The sequence below is a fragment of the Schistocerca serialis genome, chromosome 2 (genome assembly GCF_023864345.2).
Source record: "Schistocerca serialis cubense isolate TAMUIC-IGC-003099 chromosome 2, iqSchSeri2.2, whole genome shotgun sequence".
In the NCBI taxonomy this organism is placed as follows: domain Eukaryota; kingdom Metazoa; phylum Arthropoda; class Insecta; order Orthoptera; family Acrididae; genus Schistocerca; species Schistocerca serialis.
Genome location: NC_064639.1, coordinates 1,162,624,869 through 1,162,649,724, shown reverse-complemented (window position 1 = coordinate 1,162,649,724; position 24,856 = coordinate 1,162,624,869). Strand labels below are relative to the sequence as shown.

Genomic DNA, 24,856 nt, shown 5'->3' with positions numbered 1-24,856 from the left:
TTCGATTCATGTGTACATTCATGTTGTATACTGTAGACCCAGCAGTATTTACCTTGTAACGCGACAACTACGTATCCCAGCCCCTGGACAACGAAACCAGCCAAAACTTTTAATATTCCAACTCTGAGTCGGGGGGTACGTAGTTGAGGGCCACCACACCACACCACCATTTTGGTTTCTGAGGGCCTGCAAGATGTAGTGAGACCCCTACCAACTTTCGTTTCTATCGCACTACTCCTTACTGGTGTTGCCATATTGTTTTCCCTCAGTATAGCATCAACATAACAGCGTCACAAACTACTGTCCCCCCCGTCAGGAGAAGACGTTTTACAGACGTGTGCCCTGTTATATACCAAATGTAAGCAAGCATGTAACTCAGGCACGGTTGGAGCGTTGATTATCATGACTGTCATATGAAGTGTTCACAACTGTGATCTTGAGCATTGATATGCATCATCAAGTGATTACAGAGAAGCAATACTGCACGTTGAATGTCACCTGGAGGTAACGGCAGCACAGACGCGTGTTATGAGGCATTTCCTGCCTTCGGTAGTCGGCGATGTTTCCTTTTAATCTTCTTGTTTTAATTTTCGCCACAGATAAAAGTATAGAAGCGTTAAAAGTTTGGTGGGCGTGCAGATCGTTTTGCGCTTCCTGAACTACTCTTCCAATGCTCTCCATCGACTCTATTAAGAGGGTTTGTCAGCTCAGTTGGGGAAAGGGAAGGACATCCGTTACGTATATACCGCACCGATTGCCTTTGCCGAGTGGCATTTCTTGCAGTAATTGCGTCACCAGCATATCTCAAAAACTCGAGACGCTTGTAATTATTTAGATTCCTGTCCATAAAACAGAGGCTAATGATGCAAGTCTTGGAAAACACACAGCAAACATTGACAGACCAAGAGCGTCGTTCTGTCCACTGTTTTGAGTCAGCGCAGATTTTGAACTGACCATTAACGCATGTTGCGAAGATTGACTTGCCCATGGTTTGTAAACGATGCTTCTTCCATACACAAAATTTTACATTAATATGGGACTTCATTTTGCTCTTTTCGTAGATAATATTCGGAGAACTGTAACCAGTTTTCGAAGTACCTGAAGTGAAGTGGTAGAAGCACTGAAATGTGATAAGTACGAAATGCGACCGAATGTAGCGCCCGCGTAACACTCGTCTGAGGGAGCCCCTCGGGCTTCCTAACGCCTCTTAGCGACATTTGTATTGAGTGTTACTGCTGCTAAAATGTTAGTATCATTTCTCTAATCAGTTGTTCTTCCTTTTCTCCTTTGCGTATTTTAATCTCCACACTTACAATTACGAGAATTTTTCCTTACAACCTTTGTAAAGAGAGATCTTGAGCGCTTGGCACCATCTGGACACACTTCAGCACACAACCGCGACGCTGCTACAACAGCACAAGACAGACTGATGAGCTTCAAGTGCCCAGGTGAACGCGAGAACCATACCTGAGTTTGATGCTTTCTTAAATTTGATGCAATAGGTCAGACCGTTTGTAGAACATCTCCTCTTGACGACGGACAGAGGTTTTCGGTGCTGTTTTTATTTGCGAATGTCGGGAAATCCGCCACATTGTCCACTATAACTTGACGAAAGCTACACATCGATATACTTAATAATTATGGATGTCTGCCTTTGTAAGGATTAGGGGAAGTAGACAATGGGTAGTGATCAACGAAATCGTTTGCGGGTAATGTTTCACAGTAACTATTTAATGAAACTCACCTCAACACTAAATACATCAAGCAACTCACACAACTCACAACAGGAAATGGTTGACGACTGATTCACCTCACCCACTGTGGCTGTCTTATGCATGCAACAGCCTCACCGAGCTCAAAATACGAATTTTGTTCTTCCAGCTGAGTGTTTCAACTCGTACTGATCTATTTCTCCATAGCTGGGCAATATAAACAACTATGGCAAACATTTAGGAAATCATATTTTATACTCTCTTTGAAATGCGTTGTCATTAGCTTTTTCTTATTGCTGCCATTAAACGGTCGTTTGCCTAACACATGTTTAATCTATTTCCGGTAATTCTTTTAGCGGATGTAGATATGGCATTGACATTCGATGTGTACTCACTGGAAGGAACCTCCACGTTCAATATTTTTTTCAGACGTATGTATGAGATTTACTAATGCGATGAACGTGAAATACAAAATTAAATCTGACTGGTAAATAAAATATTTTGTTATTAACCAAAATTGTGTCTTAGAACTGAATAAAACTAATGATGAAACACTTACAACAATCAAATGTTATCATTACTGTCATCCACCTTTTAATGAAAGCATGATCCTCACTAAGCAATACCTGCTATTCGAATGTTATGTAGTTCAATTCATGAACAAATGTGAGTCCTGAAAGCGCGTTGATCAACTGTTCTATTTTTAGGAAAAGAGTGGCATGACATGAGAACCACGCTGAGCCCTGCTTTTACTACGATGAAAATTAAGAATATGTTCATGCTGATAGCAGACATTGGACAACAAGTTGTTGCTTACTTAGAGAAACGAACAGGTGATTTTGATGGTATGTACGTACCTGCTTTACAAAATAAGTGTATCTCTGTAAAATATCTTTAATCAGTAGCTTTACAAAGGAAACTGATCATCCAAGAAAAATTTGTTGTTAGTCATGGTATGCAGACAAACGATTTATGTTTCCTTAATACAAGGGATGTTCAAAAAGTAAGTTCCGGTTGTTCTTGAAATGGAAACCACGATAAAAATCCGGTGAAGATGTGTGGGCAGTGACTCTAGAAAGCCCGTCAACCGCTTCATGTCGCTCTTAGTATTTCTGAGCACACAGTTAGCACGTCAAGATGGCTAGAAAATACCATCTCCCGCCACGTAAGGATGCCTACCAAGAAATTTCGCTTGATTTCACGCAACCCCACGTAACGTAACTGTCATTCATTTACTACTTCAAGACAATCCTCGACCGTAGACTGCAGGGACAATGTAGAGGCTCCTGCAGCGTATCCAATGGCTCCCTCTGATTTTCATCTCTGCTCACATAAAGCACTGGCTACAAAGACAACAGTTTGGCACAGACAACGAGTTGCGGACCGCGCAGAGTATTGGTGGAAAGCACAGGTACCTGTCTTCTGCGGCGAGGCTATTTGAAAGCTGGTTCCATGCTACGACTGATGTCTTGTTGGAGCGGCGACTATGTACAGAAAAAGCTGGAAGATATAGCTAACTGTCGCAAATAAAACGTTTCTCATTTTCACCGTGGTTTCCAATTCGCGACCGTTCGGAGCCTACTTTCTGGACAACCGTCATACTTGTCACGACACGCGACTGTGATACGGCATTTACAGGAGAGCAGGTGTGGGTGACGAATAAAATCTTTTAAAGCTACTGTATCTGATAGAACATTACATGCTCGGCGGTTCTTGTTCATCTTTCGTATCACGCCACTTCCCTACACTATGTGATCAAAAGTATCCGGACACCTGACTGAAAATGACTTACAAGTTCGTGGCACCCTCCATCGGTAATGCTGGGATTCAGTACGGTGTTGGCCCACCATTAGCCTTGGTGATAGCTTCCACTCTCGCGGGTATACGTTCAATCAGATGCTGGAAGGTTTCTAGGGGAATGGCAGCCCATTCTTCACGGAGTGCTGCACGGAGGAGAGGTATAGATGTCGGTCGGTGAGGACTGACACGAAGACGACGTTCCAAAACATCCCAAAGGTGTTCTATGGTATTCAGGTCAGGACTCTGTGCAGGCCAGTCCATTACAGGGATGTTATTGTCGTGTAACCACACCACCACAGGTTGTGCATTATGAACAGGTGCTCAATGGTACTGAAAGATGCAATCGCCATCCCCGAATTCCTCTTCAACAGTGGGAAGTAAGAAGGTGCTTAAAATATCAATGTAGGCCTGTGCTTTGACAGTGCCACGCAAAACAACAAGGCTTCTCCGAATTTTACTGTTGGCACTACACACGCTGTCAGATGACGTTCACCGGGCATTCGCCGTACCCACACCCTGCCATCTGATCGCTACATTGTGTACCGTGATTCGCCACTCCACACAACGTTTTTCCACTGTTGAATCTTCCAATGTTACGCTCCTTACACCAAGCGAGGCGTCTTTTGGCATTTACCAGCATGATGTGTGGCTTATGAGCCATAAAATCCAAGTTTTATCACCTGCCGACAAGCTGTCATAGTGCTTGCAGTGGATCCTGATGCAGTTTGGAATTTCTGTATGATGATCTGGACTCTCTTCAACAGTCGGCGGTCACTGTCAGTCAACAGACGAGGTCGGCCTGTACACTTTTGTGCTGTACGTGTCCGTTCACGTTTCCACTTCACTATCAAATCGGAAACAGTGGACCTAGGGGTGTTCAGGACTGTGGAAATCTCGCGTGCAGACGTCTGACTCAAGTGGCGCCCAATCACATGACCATGTTCGAAGTCCGTGAGTTCCGTGGAGCGCCCCATTCTGCTCTCTCTCTCTCTCTCTCTCTCTCTCTCTCTCTCTCTCTCTCTCAAGATGTCTAATGAGGTCGCTGATATGGAGTACCTGGCAGTAGGTGGCAGCACAATGCACCTAATATGAAAAACGTATGTTTTTGGGGTGTCCGGATACTTTTGATCTCATAATGTATAATCATTTGCTTATGACAACCCTGCGGTGTGAGAAACGGAATTAAGATCTTAAATATACACACCTTTGGTGAGGTTAAGAACACAACAGGGATATCCAAAGATGCAGCAGGATTTCCTAAGCCGACACTCTGAAGTTGTTGCAAACAGCAGGGCATTATGTGCCATTATGCGTACATAAGTGTAAGTAATACACGCAATTGGATCTGTCTTAAACAGGTATGATTGTAATAATAGAAGCGTAGCTCGGCTTTGTTTTTCAACGAGATACTTATGTAAGGACAGGCAATACTGGTACTACATAATGTTTTCCGCATGGTGTTCATGTCGTTGTTGAAGTTTCCACTGGAAATGAGAACTTGCTCGTACTGGAGATGAAAGACTTCTTCACACGCATCACCAATGACGTCATCGCAACGACAGCGTTCGGTATCAAAGTAGACTCGCTGTCGGAGCCGGACAACTTGTTCTACCGGATGGGTCGCGACCTCACAGCCGTCAGAGTGATCGTCGGCATCGGATACACGCTGTTTCCGAAACTCATGCAGGTGAATATTCCCATAATGTTGTGCGTTATGTCGACTTATGCTAGTCATTTTCTTTGCGCTCTAACTGCACGTTGTACATTTTGTTTTTGGTAGCTGCTAGGAATACCATTCATGGACCGGACTGCAACAGAGTTTTTCAAATCCACGGTGATCGAAACCATCGAGACCCGTGAAAAGCAGGGAATCGTTCGCCCCGACGTCATCCATTTGCTCATGCAGGCGCGTCGTGCCGAACTGCGCTCAGAAGAGGCGGGCAAGGACGGAAGCACCGAAGGCAAAGGAAAACGTAAGTGCAGCCCATTATTCGTTCTATTTGAGGCATAGTTTTGTTGGTGTCGGCATGAAATGTTGGTACATTACAGTTCACATTTAAAATGCTCGCAGTAGTTTGTATCTCTGTCTTGGAACCAACGATAGTACGATTTGTTGTTCTTGTGGTCAACAAATGTCAAGTTACAGCCAGTGTTAATGATCTCTGGCCTTGTTACTCTTAGAGTGTCGATAAAAACTCAGGCCGCTGTGTTGATATTTGATACGACTGATAATTAGAACTAACTACCCTTTCCATGGTAATTACAGTACTAGGTGCGCCATAATTCTTCGTACTATCATTAAAATAAGTGATGACGGAAACATTGCAAATAGACTTCCTTCAGTATTCTTCTGATATTGAGCATCAAGTATCTTATTAAGTAATAACATGTCTGCATGTAATCTTGTGCGTAATGGTAAACTCGAGAAACGTTCAAGCTGCAATATTTTCCATCTATTCTGATTCCATTAGGACAACGTAAGCCGTCCATTGCAGAGCACTCTTGAGACTCCATTCAGGACTTTTTTCTAGTGGAATTCTGGCTTCCAAAGTATATGGGAATTTAGGACAACACACTGGCAGATACAGTTAGGAAGATCAATTTAAATCTTCGGCACTCTGTTGCTTCGAACTGTCGCTTCAAATGGCAGTGAAGTCATTTCCCCATCACCATCTCTACGCCAGCTCCTTCTCCCATCTCAGAGTCCGGAATCTTTCCTCTCTAACTAGGCTCTAATACTACCTCCAAACGTAAACTCCAGACAGTACATGTACTTCAATCAACTTATTGTCCATACATTGCTTCTTTAAACTTGTGAAGGCGCAGATAGCGACAACAAATACTCTGTTCAAGAATCACAAGGGGCGGAGGCGTACTTGGAAAAGGCCAGTAGATGCGGGAAGATTACACTCAGAGCACATCAGGGGCAGGCAGAGACTCCGAAATCAGGTACTGGATTTTATGGTGTACCGAGAAGCAGATTTAGGCTCACATCACTATTTAATAATGATGAAGAATAGCCTAAAATTTAAGAGACCAGTCAGGAAGTTGGAAAGAGTACATTAAAGGCCTCTTAGAGAAGGAGGACTTTTCTGATAACGTCGTAGAAGAAGAAACATGAGTCATCATGGACGAGATAGGGGATTCAGTATCAGACTCATAATTTGAAAGAGCACTGGGCGATTTGAGATCAAATAAGACCGAAGGGATGGATAATATTCAATCGGAATTTCTATCATCATTGGGCGAAGTGGCCACAAAATGACTATTCACTTTGGTGTGTAGAATATATTAAACCGCAAGAGCCGACAAGTGTGAGAATTATTGCATAGTCAGCGTAACAGCTCAAGCATGCAAGCTGCTGACAACAAAAGTATGCAAAAGAATGGAGAAGAAAACTGAGGATGTGTTATATGATGATCATTTTGACTTTCATAAAGGTAAAGACACCTCTTACGTTGAACTTGATAATGGAAGCTCGACTTAAGAAAAAACAAGACACCTTCATAGAATTTGCCGAGGTGGAAAAAGCGTTCAACACTATAATATGGTACAAGATGTTAGAAATTCTGAGAACAATATAGGTAAGTTATAGGGAAAGACGGGGATATGCGATATGTACAAGGACTAATACGGAAGAGCAAGAGTGGGAGACCAAGAACGAAGTGCTCCGATTAAAGAGGGTGTAAGACAGGGGTACAGGCTTTCGCTCATCCTGTTCAATTTATACATCGAAGAAGCAAAGACGAAAATGAAAGAAAGGTCTAAGAGAGGAATTAAAATTCATGATGAAAGAAAGTTAATGGTAAGATGCGGTGATGATATTCCTATTCTTAGTGAAAGCGAAGAAGAATTATGGGTCTGTTGAACGCCATGAGTATAGAATATAGATTGAGCGTAAATTGAAGAAAGCAGAAAGTAATGAGACGTTGGAGAAATGAGGGCAGCGAGAAACATAAAATCAGAACTGGGTATTACGAAGCAGTCGAAATTAAGGAATTTCGCTTCTAGGCAGCTAAATAAACGCTGATGGACGGAGCAAGGGGGACATAAAAAGCAGAGTAGCGTTTGCAGAAAGGGCGTTCCTGGCCAAGACAAATGTATTATCATCAAACATAGGCCTTACCATGTGGAAGAAATTTCTGAGACTGTATGTTTAGAGCACGGCATTGCATGGCTGTGAAACACTGACTATGGGAAAACCGGAACGGAAAAGAATCGAAAAATTTGAGATGTGGTGCTAGAGACGAATGGTGAAAATTAGGTGGACTGATAAGAATAAGGAATGAGAATATTGGCTGTAGAATCGGCGAGGAAGGGAGTGTGTGAAAAACGCTGACAAGGAGAGGGGTCGGGATGATGAGAATCTATGAAGACATGATGGTACTGGAGGGAGATGTGGAGGGTGAAAACTGTAGAGGAAGACAGAGACTGGGTTACATCCAGCAAATAACTCAGGACATGAACTGCAATTGCTGCTCTGAGGGGAATAGGAAGGCACAGGAGAGGAATTAGTGGTGGGTAGCATGAAACCAGTCAGGAGATTGACGACCCACCTCTGAGAGCTCTACATGAGTATGAGACAGAATTAAAAGGGTCAGGGAAATGAAAAGGAGAGAGATTCCGCCGAAATGTTGCCAAGGCTGTTTGCAGTATGCTGCAGAAGTTGCTCTGGGAAGCCCGTACACATCCTCCACGGAGTCCTGACCTCTTCCCCTCGTGATTTCCATATTTTTGGAGCCCGTAAAAAAGACGTTCGTGCCTGTCAGTTTGCTTCGGGCGAAAATGTGCACGCCTGAATAGAATCGTAGTTCCACAGGCAACTGTAAACATTTTTCCATAAGGGCATTAAGCGTCTTGTCTCATAGTGGGAAAAATATATTAACAGTTATGGTGAATACTTTTCAAATCATTTATTGTTTACTTAGTTGTTTTCCGTCTCTCTCGGTTTCACTTGATAGCTCCTCACATATCAACAAGTTGATATATGCAAAGGCACACGCATCACTTTAACAATGTCAACTGCCATTACATCAGCAAGTTGAAGAGGAAGCATGCGGTAAGGCGGGAGGTGAGGAGATAACTGGGTGGTGCGAAATGGCGGGGAAAGTTCATCTCTCTGGGAGATGTTGCCGCACATGTGGAATTACTTCATAGACAACGAGGGTGATGAACTAACGTTCCCTTTGGACAAGCTATTTGCACTTTCTATCGTATTTGCAGTAGAGTTTCGTGTCTTGTAATGTTGCTGACAGAAGATTTCCTATTTACCGTGTCTTGCAGGGGATAAGGAATCTGCTTCCTTCCGTCGTTACACGATACAGTAAAAAGGTATATTCATCAGTGAATAACCAGTAGAACGAGTTTAGCCGTGAACACATCGTTGGCCTGCCAGAACCGTTTTCAGTACTCAATGAGGTGACAAAAGCCATGGAATGGCGAGATGCAGATATGCAGGTGGCGGTAATATCGTGTACACGAGGTATAAGAGGACACAGCATGGGGTGAGCTGTCATTTGTATTCAAGCGGTTCGTGTGAAAAGGTGTCCGACGTGATTATGGCCGCACAACGCGAATTAAGAGACTTGGAAAGCGGAATGGTAGATAGAGCTAGACGCATGGGTCATAACATTTGGCAAATCGTTAGGGAATTCAATATTTCGAGATCCACAATGTCAAGATTGTGCCGACAATACGACATTTCAAGCATTACCTCTTACCACGGACAATGCAGTGGCCGACGGCCACTACTCAACGACTGAGAGCGTAGGGTTTTCAGTGCTAACGGACACCCAAGACTGCGTGAAATAACCGCAGAAATCAATGTGGAACGTGGGACGAACATATCCGTTAGGACAGTGCGACGAAAATTTGGCGTCAGTTGGGCTGTGGCGGAAGGTGACCGACACGAGAGCCTTTGCTAACAGTAGGATATCGCCTGCAGCGCTCTCCTGACCTGGTAACCATATCGGTTGGACTCCAGACGACTGGAAAACCGTGGCCTTGTCAGATGAGACTCAATTTCAGTTGGTAAGAGCCGATGGTAGGGTCGGAGTGTGGAGTAGACCCCCACGAAGCCATGGACGCAAGTTGTCAACAAGGTACAGAGCAAGCTGGTGGTGGTTCCAAAATGGTGTGGGCGGTATTTACGTGGAGCTCTGCTCTGGCCCAAAACCTATCATTGGGTGCAAATGGTTTTGTCCGGCTGCTTGTAACCACTTGTTCCCAAACAACAATGGAACTCTTATGGATGACAGTGTGCCATGTCGTCGGGAAACGGTTGTCTGCTGTTGATATGAAAAACTTTCTGGACAGTTCGAGCGAATTATTTGGTCGCCCAGATCGCCCGACATCAGCCCATCGAACGTTTATGGGACGTAATCAAGATGACAGTTCGTGCACAAAATTCTGCACTGGCAACACGCTCTCAATTATGACCTTCTATAAAGGCAGCATGGCCCAGTATTTCTGCTGGAGACTTTCGCGACTTTTTGCGTCGAGTGCCACGTCGATTTGCTACACTCTGCTGGACAAAAGGAGGTCCTTGTCACCTCAGTGTACCAGGTGTTTATAAGTGAATGGTGCAGATTTAAAAATTAGCAATAAATGTACGTATTGCTTTACATGGGGAAACAGTACAGCACAAGAGGCGGCAACTGTCCCAGTTTTTTATGCGTTACCCACTGTTCGCTTGTCATGATTACTGCGCAGGAGTAGCGTCTATTTCTAAGATGGCGTCCCACTACGGCTTCACGTGAGTTCAGTTTTGAGTTGTCCAGATATGTGCTTACAGTGCAGCGTGAGTTTCGTGCACGGTTTAGGGAAGATCACGCAAGAATAACATAAGTAGGTGGTACACACAGTTCGCGCAAACCAGAAGAATTTTTGACGGGGAGTCCTTGTCGACCTCGTGGTGTGTCTCACGCAAACGTTGACAGAGTACTCGAGGCGTCTCACCGAAATCCTCACAAGTCACTGACGAAACCAAGCAGTAAATTGTTAAACTAAATGATCATGGCGTGGAAGACGTAGCGTAAAGGCTGTTGGTTTAAGCCGTACAAGTGGGATTCGTACAGGCCCTTACACCAGCAGACAAAGTGAAAAGACGGGACTCTTATGAAGAGCCGCAGTTCTCTAGAAAGAGTAATCTTCTGAGATGAAGGAGCCTGCTATATAAGTGGCAAGCTAAACGCACACAATGTTCGTATCCTGGTAAGCGAGAAATCTCTTATCCTGACACAGTATCAGCGTGACTTTCCAAAAGTGGAACGGTTTCTGTGCAGTTTGGCACGAGAAAGTGCACAGAACACGATGATGTGTAACTCATTTCGAGACATATTTCTTGGTTGTTATCTCAGCTGAACATCAGTTATGATGAATACATTTTGCAACTAGACGGTGCTCGGCCCCATTTTCACAGTAATGTACGAGAGCTTGTTAACAGTGCTCTGCGCCAATGCTGGACTGGACGTGCTGCGAGAGTAGACAACAAACTTCTCCAATGGCCGCCCCGTTCACTGAATTAAGCACCCTGCGATTTCTAAGCGAACTAAGCCATGTCCCCGCTATATCCTTTCTTTCAGGGGTGCTAGTTCTGCAAGGTTCGCAGGAGAACTTCTGTAAAGTTTGGAAGGTAGGAGACGAGATACTGGGAGAAGTAAAGCTGTGAGTACCGGGCGTGAGTCGTGCTTCGGTAGCTCAATTGGTAGAGCACTTGCCCGCGAAAGGCAAAGCTCCCAAGTTCGAGTCTCGGTCGGGCACACAGTTTTAATCTGCCAGGAAGTTTCATATCAGCGCACACTCCGCTGCAGAGTGAAAATCTCATTCTGGAAACATTCCCGAGGCTGTGGCTAAGCCATGTCCCCGCTATATCCTCTCTTTCAGGAGTGCTAGTTCTGCAAGGTTCGCAGGAGAACTTCTGTAAAGTTTGGAAGGTAGGAGACGAGATACTGGCAGAAGTAAAGCTGTGAGTACCGGGCGTGAGTCGTGCTTCGGTAGCTCAGTTGGTAGAGCACTTGCCCGCGAAAGGCAAAGGTCCCGAGTTCGAGTCTCGGTCGGGCACACAGTTTTAATCTGCCAGGAAGTTTCATATCAGCGCACACTCCGCTGCAGAGTGAAAATCTCATTCTGGAAACATCCCCCAGGCTGTGGCTAAGCCATGTCCCCGCTATATCCTTTCTTTCAGGAGTGCTAGTTCTGCAAGGTTCGCAGGAGAACTTCTGTAAAGCTTGGAAGGTAGGAGACGAGATACTGGCAGAAGTAAAGCTGTGAGTACCGGGCGTGAGTCGTGCTTCGGTAGCTCAGTTGGTAGAGCACTTGCCCGCGAAAGGCAAAGGTCCCGAGTTCGAGTCTCGGTCGGGCACACAGTTTTAATCTGCCAGGAAGTTTCATATCAGCGCCCACTCCGCTGCAGAGTGAAAATCTCATTCTGGCAAGGAAGAAACGATTTTTCGATACCTCAGCTGTCGGACAACGTTACGCAGATTTGTCGGAAAGCTCTTTGGGTTCAAATTCTCCTCTCTGCCACACTCTGCCTCTCAAGCGCAGGGGAGCAGGGGTGTTTTGCTTCAGTCCGAATGGGACCCATCTAAACATCTGCCTTCAGCCCAGACTTGGCAACAAGAGATTTGTACCTCCTCATAGCAACCAAAGAGTTACTTGGCTACCAGACCTTTCAACCTGACAAGGAACTTCGAAATGCTGCTATGGGCTTTTATGCAGCCGAAACGTGTTCCCTGATTAAGAGCTAAAATAAATGTTCAATTCTGAATTTCGATTATATAGGCGTAATACAAATACATTATTTTAAGATTTTTCTAATAAATTTGCTTTAAAAATTCAAGTATTTAGTAGAGCCCACTGCAGATTTCATTCCGAGTAGCCCTCGTATTAACGATTTTGATGAGAAACCGTCCTGGTTATTTACGCCGAGGAATTGCCAGAAAAAGTGGACCAGTATTTAGTCACAGCAGGACACGTTATTAGGCAGAATTGTCTACGACTGTCAACTGCCTCTAAACATTGAGAAAGGTTAAGTTGCGCAATTTACGAAACGGGTAAACGTAATATCTTCAGCTTTAGGATTGATGAGTTACAAATAAAGTAGATTAATTTTGAAAAATATTACTGGCAGAAGCAGGGGCAAGGGACTGTAGTGAATAATTATATTGGATCAACCATGGTTACAGAAAATGGTTGCAGATTAGAAGGAATCTACTTCATTTACAAAACAGTCCTATTAATAACTCTGCGGACTGTTCACTTGTTGCGCTCCGTAAGTGTGGCACGAATAACCAAGTGTTTTCCATCGAGTTGGGGAGAGACACAGGAGAGTATAAAATTGGAACAGATAGAAGTGTCGTCGTAAATGCCGTCTGCTTCACATCTGCTGTGCAGCAAGCTACGTTAATTTAAGTATTAACTGTATTTTTCTTACTTGTCACTTCTTCTTCCACGTGTTTTTGCTTTTAGGAAGCTTTAATTTTCGAGTACTAGTAATAGTGTTTCACAGGTTTCGTGATTGTTTTGAATACAGTCAGAGAGAGTCCCTTTAGTCAACCATAGTGCCAGTAGTGCTAGTGTTTGTTTTCAATACAGTCCAGAGAGAGAGTAAGTAGGCTGTTTAGGTTTTTATGTTGGTAACGCCATGTAGCGCCCTTTATGAAAATCACTGACTGTGCTGTGTGCAGTCTGTGGCTGGTTTGCATTATTGGAATCTGCTACTGCAGTTTTGGGCAGTTGGCTGTTAACAGAGCGTAGCGTTACACAGTTGGAGGTGAGTCTGGTGCGTCGCATGGTACACCCCAGGTGTTACATGCTTCACCCACTGTCCCTGCTGTCGAGACATCTTCGCGGGTACCGGGCGCGGTTGGGCCACCCTCTCCCCAAGGGGAGTGGCGGGTTCAGCGGCGTTCGCGGCGCACGAGGCGGAGGGTCAATGTGGAGGCTGGCCGTGTGGCATCGCCCGCTCTGCCTTTGAGTGGACATGTGGCTGCTCCTTCAGCAAGGTCCGAGCAGGCACACGGGGGAGGGGTTTATTTGTTATTGGGAGCTCCAACGTTAGGCGGGTGATGGATCCCCTTAGGGAAATAGCGGAAAGGTCGGGGAAGAAGGCCAGTGTTCACTCTATCTGCTTGCCGGGGGGTCTCATCCGAGATGTGGAGGAGGCCCTGCCGGCGGCGATAGAGAGCACTGGGTGCACCCGACTGCAAATTGTTGCTCATGTCGGCACCAATGACTCCTGCCGTCTGGCTTCAGAGGTCATCCTCAGTTCATACACGATGTTGACGGAGTTGGTGAAGGCGGAAAGCCTCGCTCGTGGGGTGGAATCTGAGCTAAGTATTTGTAGTATCGTTCCCAGAGCCGATTGCGGTCCTCTAGTTTGGAGCCGAGTGGAAAGCTTAAACCAGAGGCTCAGACGATTCTGCGGAGATTTGGGGTGCAAATTTCTCGACCTCCGCTATCGGGTGGAGAAATGTAGGGTCCCCCTGAATATGTCAAGCGTGCACTAAACGCAGGAAGCGGCTACAAGGGTAGCGGAGTGCGTGTGGAGTGCACATGTGGGTTTTTTAGGTTAGAGAATTCCCTCCCTAGGCCCGACAAGACGCCTCCTGAGACGCGACAAGGTAGCAGTAGGCAAAACACAACAGGGAATAACAATATTAATGTGGTAATAGTAGACTGGAGGAGAGTCAATAGAAAGGTCCCAGAACTGCTCTCATTAATAAACGGTCACAATGCCCACATAGTGCTAGGGACAGAAAGTTGGCTGAAACCAGATGTAAACAATAATGAAATTCTAAACTCAGATTGGAATGTATACCGCAGACGCAGGCTGGACAGTGAAGGGGGAGGCGTGTTTATAGCGATAAAACGTGCAATAGTATCGAAGGAAATTGATGGAGATCCGAAATGTGAAATAATTTGGGTGAAGATCATGGTTAAAGCAGGCTCAAACATGGTAATTGGGTGTCTCTATAGGCCCCCTGGCTCAGCAGCTGTTGTGGCAGACCATCTGAAGGAAAGTTTGGAAAATATTTCGAGTAGATTTCCCGAACATGTTATAGTTCTGGGTGAGATTTTAATTTGCCGGATGTAGACTGGGAGACTCAAACGTTAATAACGGGTGGCAGGAACAAACAATCCAGTGAAATTTTTTAAGTGCATTATCTGAAAACTACCTTGAGCAGTTAAACAGAGAACCGACTTGTGGCGATAACATATTAAACCTTCTGCTGACAAACAGACCCGAACTATTTGAAACAGTTAACGCAGAACAGGGAATTAGCGATCATAAAGCTGTTACTGCATCGATGATTTCAGCCGTAAATAGAAATATTAAAAAAGGTAGGAAGATTTTTCTGTTTAGCAAAAGTGACAAAAGCAGATTTCAGAGTACTTGACGGCTCAACACAAAAGTTTTATCTCAAGTACAGACAGTGTTGAGGATCACTGGACAAAGTTCAAAACAATCGTACAATATGCATTAGATGAGTATGTGCCAAGCAAGATCGTAACAGATGGAAAAGAGCCACCGTGGTACAATAACTGAGTTAGAAAACTGCTGCGGAAGCAAAGGGAACTTCACAGCAAACATAAACATAGCCAAAGCCTTGCAGACAAACAGAAATTACGCGAAGCGAAATGTAGCGTGAGGAGGGCTATGCGAGAGGCGTTCAATGAATTCGACACTAAAGTTCTATGTACTGACTTGGTAGAAAATCCTAAGAAAGTTTGGTCTTATGTCAGAGCGATAGGTGGATCAAAACAAAATGTCCAGACACTCTGTGACCAAAATGGTACTGAAACAGAGGATGACAGACCAAAGGCCGAAATGCTAAATGTCTTTTTCCAAAGCTGTTTCACAGTGGAAGACTGCACTGTAGTTCCTTCTCTAGATTGTAGCACAGATGACAAAATGGTAGATATGGATATAGATGAGAGAGTGATAGAAAAACAATTAAAATCGCTCAAAAGAGGAAAGGCCGCTGGACCTGATGGAATACCAGTTCGATTTTACACAGAGTAGGCGAAGGAACTTGCCCCCCTTCTTGCAGCGGTGTACCGTAGGTCTCTAGAAGAGCGTAGCGTTCCAAAGGATTGGAAAAGTGCACAGGTAATTCCCGTTTTCAAGAAGGGACGTCGAAGAGATGTGCAGAACTATAGACCTATATCTCTAACGTCGATCAGTTGTAGAATTTTGGAACACGTATTATGTTCGAGTATAATGACTTTTCTGGAAACTAGAAATCTACTCTTTAGGAATCAGCATGGGTTTCGAAAAATACGATCGTGTGAAACCCAGATCGTGCTATTCGTCCACGAGACTCAGAGGGCCATAGACACGGGTTCACAGGCAGATGCCGTGTTTCTTGACTTCCGCAAGGCCTTCAATACGGTTCCCCACAGTCGTTTAATGAACAAAGTAAGAGCCGTTGCTATTCACAATATACATAAATGACCTTCTGGATAATATCGGAAGTTCACTGAGGCTTTTTGCGGATGATGCTGTAGTATATCGAGAGGTTGTAACAATGGAAAATTGTACTGTAATGCAGGAGGATCTGCAACGAATTGACGCATGGTGCAGGCAATGCCAATTGAATCTCAATGTAGACAAGTGTAATGTGCTGCGAATACATAGAAAGAAAGATCCTTTACCATTTAGCTACAATACAGCAGGTCAGCAACTGGAAGCAGTTAATTCCATAAATTATCTGGGAGTACGCATTAGGAGTGATTTAAAATGGAATGATCATATAAAGTTGATCGTTGGTAAAGCAGATGCCAGACTGAGATTCATTCGAAGAATCTTAAAGAAATGCAATCCGAAAACAAAGGAAGTAGGTTACAGTACACTTGTTCGCCCACTGCTTGAATACTGCTCACCAGTGTGGGATCCATACCAGGTGGGGTTGATTGAGGAGATAGAGAAGATCCAACGGAGAGCAGCGCGCTTTGTTACAGGATCATTTAGTAATCGCGAAAGCGTTACGGAGATGATAGATAAACTCCAGTGGAAGACTCTGCAGGAGAGACGCTCAGTAGCTCGGTACGGGCTTTTGTTGAAGTTTCGAGAACATACCTTCACCGAGGAGTCAAGCAGTATATTGCTCCCTCCTACATATATCTCGCGAAGGGACCATGAGGATAATATCAGAGAGATTAAAGCGCACACAGAGGCATACCGACAATCTTTCTGTCCACGAACAATACGAGACTGGAATAGAAGGGGGAACTGATAGAGGTACTCAAGGTACCCTCCGCCTCACACCCTCATGTGGCTTGCGGAGTATGGCTGTAGATGTAGATGAGAGGTAGAAGACAGACGTAGACTGTCTGACGAGATATTAGATGTAAGCTGGAACGAGGCAGTGGCGCTAGACCTTAAAGATGGTGAAAAGCAGCTCAGGTCAACGAGATAAACAATATGAGGGTCAACACATTATAGAAATTTCTGATACAATCATAGTGAAAAATTAGTACTTGTAGAAACGAACGAGACTGAAGATAGCAGTGTAAACACCATGACATAGGAAGAAATCAAAATAATCAAACTAAAGATCAAGAAAGCAGCTCGTATAGACGGGATTAATTTCAGAATTCTTCAAATATGTCGCTGATCTCTTATAATTCGGACTTTTTGATTTAACGAGATCTCCTCAAAGAAAGAAGCGAGGCGACATTTATGCCCTTCTTCAAAGAAAGGACATCATTGCGTTACAGAAAACGACAGATTCATTACATTAGTTTGAATACTAAGAATAAAATATATGCAAGGAACACAACTATAAGAGATCACTAGAATTCCTAGATCGACAAAATTATTCCGTAATGGTCTTTCATGCATACATGCAGTCTTTAGAGCCTATCACACAACTCGAAGTAAAATACGTGAACATAATCATGAAATATACATTATAATCCTCGATTATATCAATGTATTTGAGAGGATGGAACACGTTGGCTGTGAGAAAAGCTGGTAAGTTAGGACGTTTCAAAACATATGATTAAATCTCTTAAAATCCTACATAAACACACCTCTGTTCTCGTAGGCAAGACTTAAGGCTCATAATAACCAGTTAAGGTTTTAGGAGAAATTGTTGTCTGACCCCTGTATTATTCATCTAGTTCTTGCAGAAGCTGGTGAAACAATCGAGAGCAGCTACTGTAGCACGCATTGTGCTCCGGCAAAACACTGAGAGATAGCTCGCTAGTTTCGCACGGATAAGCGCTGAACAAAACTTGTCTTACGGAAACGCAGATGAAGTTCTACGAGGGAAGGCCAGTCCTTTCTCTTCTGTATGGCAATGGAATATGGAACCCGAATGCCAACAACGGGAGCCAAATTAAAAAAGGTAAGCACCGCTTTCGGATCAGGCATCTGGCTTGTTCCGACCAGCGGTACGAGGAGCGATCTGTGATCGTGGCACACGTGATCTGCATGTCGACGGTTCCTGCAGCCGTTATTGCCAGTAGTAGACGAATCCTGATGATGGCCTACTTCGTTATTCAAGCAGCTCCTCATTTGGTCTCACAAGGGATGAGTAGACCTGTTCCTGAACTCTGCACCGCATAAAAAAAAAACTGGGGAGTTACCGGGAATCTAACCGGGTCTCTGTACCGGAGGCTGCGAAGCTAACAAGTAAGCGGAGTTTAAGCTAGAAAAGTTAAGTTTCTCAGAGGAGTCGGAGATTGTAGCAGACTGCGTTATATCAGCAATGAAGACATAAGAAGACAGTTGAAGAAATAGAATAATACAGGGAATGGATAGTGTGTAACTGCCCAAAAAGGTACAATATTGACGGAAAAACTAGTGGTTTTTGAAAAGACCAGTAAAGCGGTGAGCTGATGAATAGGAACAGGCTCCCAGGCCTCAGCCATGATGATAATGATGATAAAAACATTATTTTGATTACATATTCGTTGCAGGAAAGGGAAGAAGGAGTAGTGTTTGGTAAATATGTCCAAAGGCCTGCCCCATACTCATTCAGATCTCCATTTTGTGGATGATTTATCCTGCCCCTACTCCCCTTGCTGCGATCTCTTTGTGTGCTCATATTTTCTGCGAAGCAAAATTCTTGAATCTTTTCAGTTTATTTAGTGCACCTGCCTCGTCTTTGCCGAAGACGCTGTTATCGTACCCCATCCTCATGTCCTTCCGAAGCAGCCTGAGGTTGTCCATTGAAGTTGCAGAATCTGTTACATTACGATTCCTATAGGATTCCGATCGAAGTGATATCTTTAAAAAACATGTGAGCACTGTATTTGGGGAGGGACGAATGTGACACCAAAATCAACGACAAAGACAGCTGAATTCTTAGGAACAGACGTAGGCCGGTGTCTCTGCTCACGGAAGGAACCCACTGCACCGATGACTGGTGTTTGCGCCCTTTGACGATCCAGAATGGCTCTGTTGGTCTGGGACGACCTTGAAGGCTGAATTTGTTCAGTCGGGACTCTACGTGTAGTTTTCTGTTTGCGTGTCTGGTATCGATGAGAGGGTTTCCAAGCTTAGATTCCCATATGACAGACTATTACGATCAAGAGAGACATACGCTCTCACTCCATGACACATGGCGGTGAGATGTGCATAACAGATAACTCTGCTGAATTTCGTAATCAGAAACTCTCGGCCATCGACTAGTAACGCTTTCCTGACTAAATCCCGCAGATGAAATGTCTTCCATCCTCGTGCATAAACGAGATTGGCTATTGAGGTTAGTAAAATTAGTGACGTGGGTTAATGCATGCAGATTAGGACGCTGCTTAGTAAAATAACGAAAATTTCTGTGACAAAACACATTGTCGCTGTTTTATATCTTCTAGAGAATAGAAAGGGAACTGCCTTAGTTTTGTTATTCTTTTTTGAACCAGCGGAGTAAAAGACTTTAACATTTAGTCTTTTGTTTCTCCCATGATACAGGTCTGACCAATGACGATATTGCGGCACAGGCAATACTGTTCTTCTTTGGCGGTTTCGATACGGTGTCGACGTTGATGACTTTCTGCAGCTACTTGCTGGCGACTCACGAGGACGTCCAGAGGAGATTGCAGCAGGAGGTGGATGACGTCATGAAGAAGAATCGCGGCCAACCCGACTACGAACAGGTCATGGCCTGCCAGTACCTCGACATGGTCATCTCCGGTAAGCTTTAACTCTGTTTTTGAGGAGATAGGGAAGAAAATTTAATACGCTGCTCATATACTTCGCTGGCGATTTTCTACAGTTCAGTTTGAACCAAGTGGGGCGCTGACACGGAGAATGGAGTACATCATCAAAAACAAATTTTGCAGGAGAAGCAAAAAAATGGTTTTGAAACTATGAAACACGAAGTTGTATTTGCAAAAAACTACAAAAATTCTAAATTAACTTTAAAAATATATTTACAGAAATCTGTCACATTTGTGTAAGAAATATAATCATGGTGTAGAAAGACTGCGGTAAAAAGCACGATATTTGATGTCCATGTAGTCCAACTTCGCCAGGAGGTCCTTTTTTACCATCACTGATGATTGGCTTTTATGAAGCTGGTGATAGAGAACGAACTGCAGAGCTGCTCTTGACAGATTTGCCCTTTATCAAAACGTTGTGCTCCATCCACGGTTCCATTTCATTGGACGAATCTTCTACAGGGCTATTACAAATGATTGAAGCGATTTCATAAATTCACTGTAGCTCCATTCATTGACATATGGTCACGACACACTACAGATACGTAGAAAAACTCATAAAGTTTTGTTCGGCTGAAGCCGCACTTCAGGTTTCTGCCGCCAAAGCGCTCGAGAGCGCAGTGAGACAAAATGGCGACAGGAGCCGAGAAAGCGTATGTCGTGCTTGAAATGCACTCACATCAGTCAGTCATAACAGTGCAACGACACTTCAGGACGAAGTTCAACAAAGATCCACCAACTGCTAACTCCATTCGGCGATGGTATGCGCAGTTTAAAGCTTCAGAATGCCTCTGTAAGGGGAAATCAGCGGGTCGGCCTGCAGTGAGCGAAGAAACGGTTGAACGCGTGCGGGCAAGTTTCACGCGTAGCCCGCGGAAGTCGACGAATAAAGCAAGCAGGGAGCTAAACGCACCACAACCGACGGTTTGGAAAATCTTACGGAAAAGGCTAAAGCAGAAGCCTTACCGTTTACAATTGCTACATGCCCTGACACCCGATGACAAAGTCAAACGCTTTGAATTTTCGGCGCGGTTGCAACAGCTCATGGAAGAGGATGCGTTCAGTGGGAAACTTGTTTTCAGTGATGAAGCAACATTTTTTCTTAATGGTGGAGTGAACAGACACAATGTGCGAATCTGGGCGGTAGAGAATCCTCACGCATTCGTGCAGCAAATTCGCAATTCACCAAAAGTTAACGTGTTTTCTGCAATCTCACGGTTTAAAGTTTACAGCCCCTTTTTCTTCTGCGAAAAAAACGTTACAGGACACGTGTATCTGGACATGCTGGAAAACTGGCTCATGACACAACTGGAGACCGACAGCGCCGACTTCATCTTTCAACAGGATGGTGCTCCACCGCACTTCCATCATGATGTTCGGCATTTCTTAAACAGGAGATTGGAAAACCGATGGATCGGTCGTGGTGGAGATCATGATCAGCAATTCATGTCATGGCTTCCACGCTCTCCCGACTTAACCCCATGCGATTTCTTTCTGTGGGGTTATGTGAAAGATTCAGTGTTTAAACCTCCTCTACCAAGAAACGTGCCAGAACTGCGAGCTCGCACCAACGATGCTTTCGAACTCATTGATGGGGACATGCTGTGCCAAGTGTGGGAGGAACTTGATTATCGGCTTGATGTCTGCCGAATCACTAAAGGGGCACATATCGAACATTTGTGAATGCCTAAAAAAACGTTTTGAGTTTTTGTATGTGTGTGCAAAGCATTGTGAAAATATCTCAGATAATAAAGTTATTGTAGAGCTGTGAAATCGCTTCAATCATTTGTAATAACCCTGTATTTCTATGTCCTTAAAAATTCTAGTCCAGGACGCAGAACAGACCTTCACTGGTACTGTATGCAATAATATATCGCATACCGAGGCAAAATCACTGAAATCTTTACAGCATTGAACAGTTACACATACTTTGCTTCTCTAATCATATCGGCTATTTCGTCAGATGTCATTGATCGTGAAACCTTTTTTCTATTCTGTGTTTTTACGAAATATAGATCACAAGGCATGTACGAGTGCCCCGACACTGAAATTTCCAACTGACATTATCAACTATACTGTTTACCACTGCGTAGACAAAAGCCTTTAAAACCATCCGAAACCACACAGTCATGGTCAGAGTCAGGGACGGATATTTATCTTCTGCTCAAAGCAGGATCGTCGATATTACACAGTCTTGTTTGTTTTATATGCGCAATGTTGATTAAACCAAGTAAGAAATTACCTTGACTTATCCAATTTTCGTGCCAAAACTCTGAGTGCAGCTTCCGTACGTCATTCTCTTCAACTACGGCAGTTATATTTGCATTTACGAGTAGCCTGCACGAGAGAAGTATACAAGTTGCTTAGATCTTAATGAAACGCAAAAGAAGTCGTTACTCCTGAATGTATCAAATAAATTTCGTTACAGAAGGCCGGCCGAAGTGGCCGCGCGGTTCTGGCGCTGCAGTCTGGAGCCGCGAGACCGCTACGGTCGTAGGTTCGAATCCTGCCTCGGGCATGGATGTGTGTGATGTCCTTAGGTTAGTTAGGTTTAACTAGTTCTAAGTTCTAGGGGACTAATGACCTCAGCAGTTGAGTCCCATAGTGCTCAGAGCCATTTGAACCATTTTCGTTACAGAAGGAAAACATGACTTACCAGTTTGTATGGAAGGTTTCGGAGGTATTTTGTCATACTAAGAACTCCTAGTAACACTAATACCGGATTAATAAGACTGTAATGAACGGTTGGCCACAGAGGAAAAGTCAGTATCTCGGTGGCTTTGTTCACTTTCCCCTATATCAATGCCAGCTCACGTTTTGTTACTACAAGTACCATCTTGCGTCGTTTGTATGAACGCAATCGCTCACAACTTTGGCATTTTGCTTTTTCTGTGCCACTGGCGACATGTTTTACTACCTTTCCGAGTAAAAATCTGAAAAACGATTTCTGTGTTTACTTGGTAACAGTTACACTTTGACTGGCCCGCCCAGTTGGCCGTGCGGTCTAACGCACGGCTTTCCGAGCGCGAAGGAGCGCCTGGTCCCCGGCACGAATCCGCCCAGCGGATTTGTGTCGGGGTCCGGGGAACCGGCCAGTCTGGGGATGGTTTTTAGGCGGTTTTCCATCTGCCTCGGCGAATGCGGACTGGTTTCCCTTATTCCTCCTCAGTTACACTATGTCGGCGATTGCTGCGCAAACAAGTTCTCCACTTACGTGTACACCACCATTACTCTATGACGCAAACATAGGGGTTACACACGTCTGGTGCGAGACGTTCCCTGGGGAGGTCCACCGGGGCCCGAACCGCACAATAACCCTGGGTTCCAGTCGGCTCTCAGCCGTGGCAGCGTACGGACGGCCCCGCGCGCCGGCCAGTGCTCCGCTGCAGGGTTTGTTTACTTCTGCGTCGTAGCTTTAAGGCTTGTGTCCGTCCACCGTGAACAACATGTCGAGCGCTTACCGCCGTGCGACCCTTAAAGTTTCCTTCCCAGCTGAACATGCGCGACCTCGTGCACATGAAGTTGAAACGTTCATACGTGAAGAAGTTCGTTTAGATCCTAACCACGTTATCGGAATCCATTTTTCGATCACGAGTAGTGTCGTTCATATTAAAATGACAAACAACGAGGTGTGTGAAGATGTTAGTCGCCGCCATGCCAATGGACTTAAGTTCAAATACTCTGATGCTCACATCGGAGCTGTAACACTTGAACTCGCAGAGTACGGTCAACGCACGATTAGGGTGTTTGAACTACCTTTTGAAGTGCCGAAGGACGAAGTTGTCTCTGCGTTACAACCATACGGTAACGTCATCGGTTACGTAGAGGAAAAATGGCAAACCTTCACGACCTACCATGTCCTTAATGGGGTGCGTCAGGTCAAAATTGAACTGAAAAAACATATACCATCATACCTGACAATTGGCGGGGTGCGAACCATTGTCATGTACGACGGCCAACCCCGAACATGTGCGGGTTGTGGACAAGAAGGCCACTTCCGATCCGCCTGCATGCGACGCCGCCTGATCCAGACGCCGGTCGGCGAGGAAGCGTCCCCAGCGGTGATCACTCAGATCCCTGACACATATGCCAAGGTTGTCCAGGGAGGTAGCACCTCTACACAGGGCCTTCCTGCTCCATTGACGTCGTCTGATCAGGTAGATGCAACCGCTTCTGAGATTCCTTCTGAGGTGTCACAGGCACCAGATCCTGACCTGCCAAATCATCGCAGCAATGTGACTGAAAAGGCTACTGAGATGGACATTGATCCGGGAGTGGTACCTACTTCTGCTTTCCTTCAGACTGGTCCGGAGTCATACGAAAGCCACCCGCAATCGGACTCTGAACTACCTGTTCGAAAACAAGGGTCGACACGAAAGAGAAAGAAACGTAGCCGTACACCCCCTGATGAATCCATTGTACGAAGATGGACGACAAACCGCTCTTTGATGACCAAAAGTCTGATGCGAAAGACCCGCCACAGGCGACCACTGGCAACGAACACCCGTCCTTACTGACGCCGTCGCCCCCACAGGTCGACGTTGAAGAGAGCCTATCCGATGAGACGAAAACTACGTCTCCACTCCACGTGGATGATGTGCACAGCCGATGCCCTACCGCAGAATCAGTCTCCTGGTCAGACGACGTGGAGATCGAAGGGACTGGGGTGGATGCTGCTGATGATGGGGCACCCCCATCGGTTGCGCCCACGCCCGCAAACTCTGCACAATAGCAGCCTCTTCAGCGGACCGGCCAGATCGACGACCTCTCGCTCCTGAAGAAGGAGCCCCACCTGCGCCTGTGGGACTCCAACACCAGCGTTATCGTGCCGCAACGATTAACCTCGCGACCATTCGTGCGCCCCACAAACTAGCGCTGCTCCGCGATATGATTTATGATGCGGACATAGATATTGCGATTTTTCAGGAAGTGCATGTCGCCGATTTTTCACCACCACATGGCTTCACGGTGCATCTTTCTCCGGCTTCGGACACCGGTAGTGGTGTTGCCATCATCTTACGCGAGGGTGTTCCTGCCGAAGATGTCCTATACCTCCACAACGGCAGAGGTATGGCCCTTACTCTCTTTGGTGTACGCATCGTCTACATTTATGCGCCGTCGGGCTCCAGCTACCTTCGTGAACGCAATGCCTTCTTCGCGAACGAAGTTAC

At 45.1% G+C, this 24,856-nt stretch overlaps 1 protein-coding gene across 2 annotated transcripts in view; it reads left to right on the top strand.

Annotated features, from left to right (window-relative positions):
• The window catches only part of LOC126458628 (cytochrome P450 9e2-like), a 161,040-nt gene that overhangs the window by 116,690 nt on the left and 19,494 nt on the right, over window positions 1-24,856 (top strand). For both annotated transcript variants that reach the window (XM_050095797.1, XM_050095796.1), the window contains 4 exons: window positions 2,420-2,557; window positions 4,991-5,199; window positions 5,293-5,485; window positions 19,438-19,659. In XM_050095797.1, the coding sequence (XP_049951754.1) occupies window positions 2,420-2,557; window positions 4,991-5,199; window positions 5,293-5,485; window positions 19,438-19,659 (762 nt within the window). The remainder of the gene's footprint in view (window positions 1-2,419; window positions 2,558-4,990; window positions 5,200-5,292; window positions 5,486-19,437; window positions 19,660-24,856) is intronic.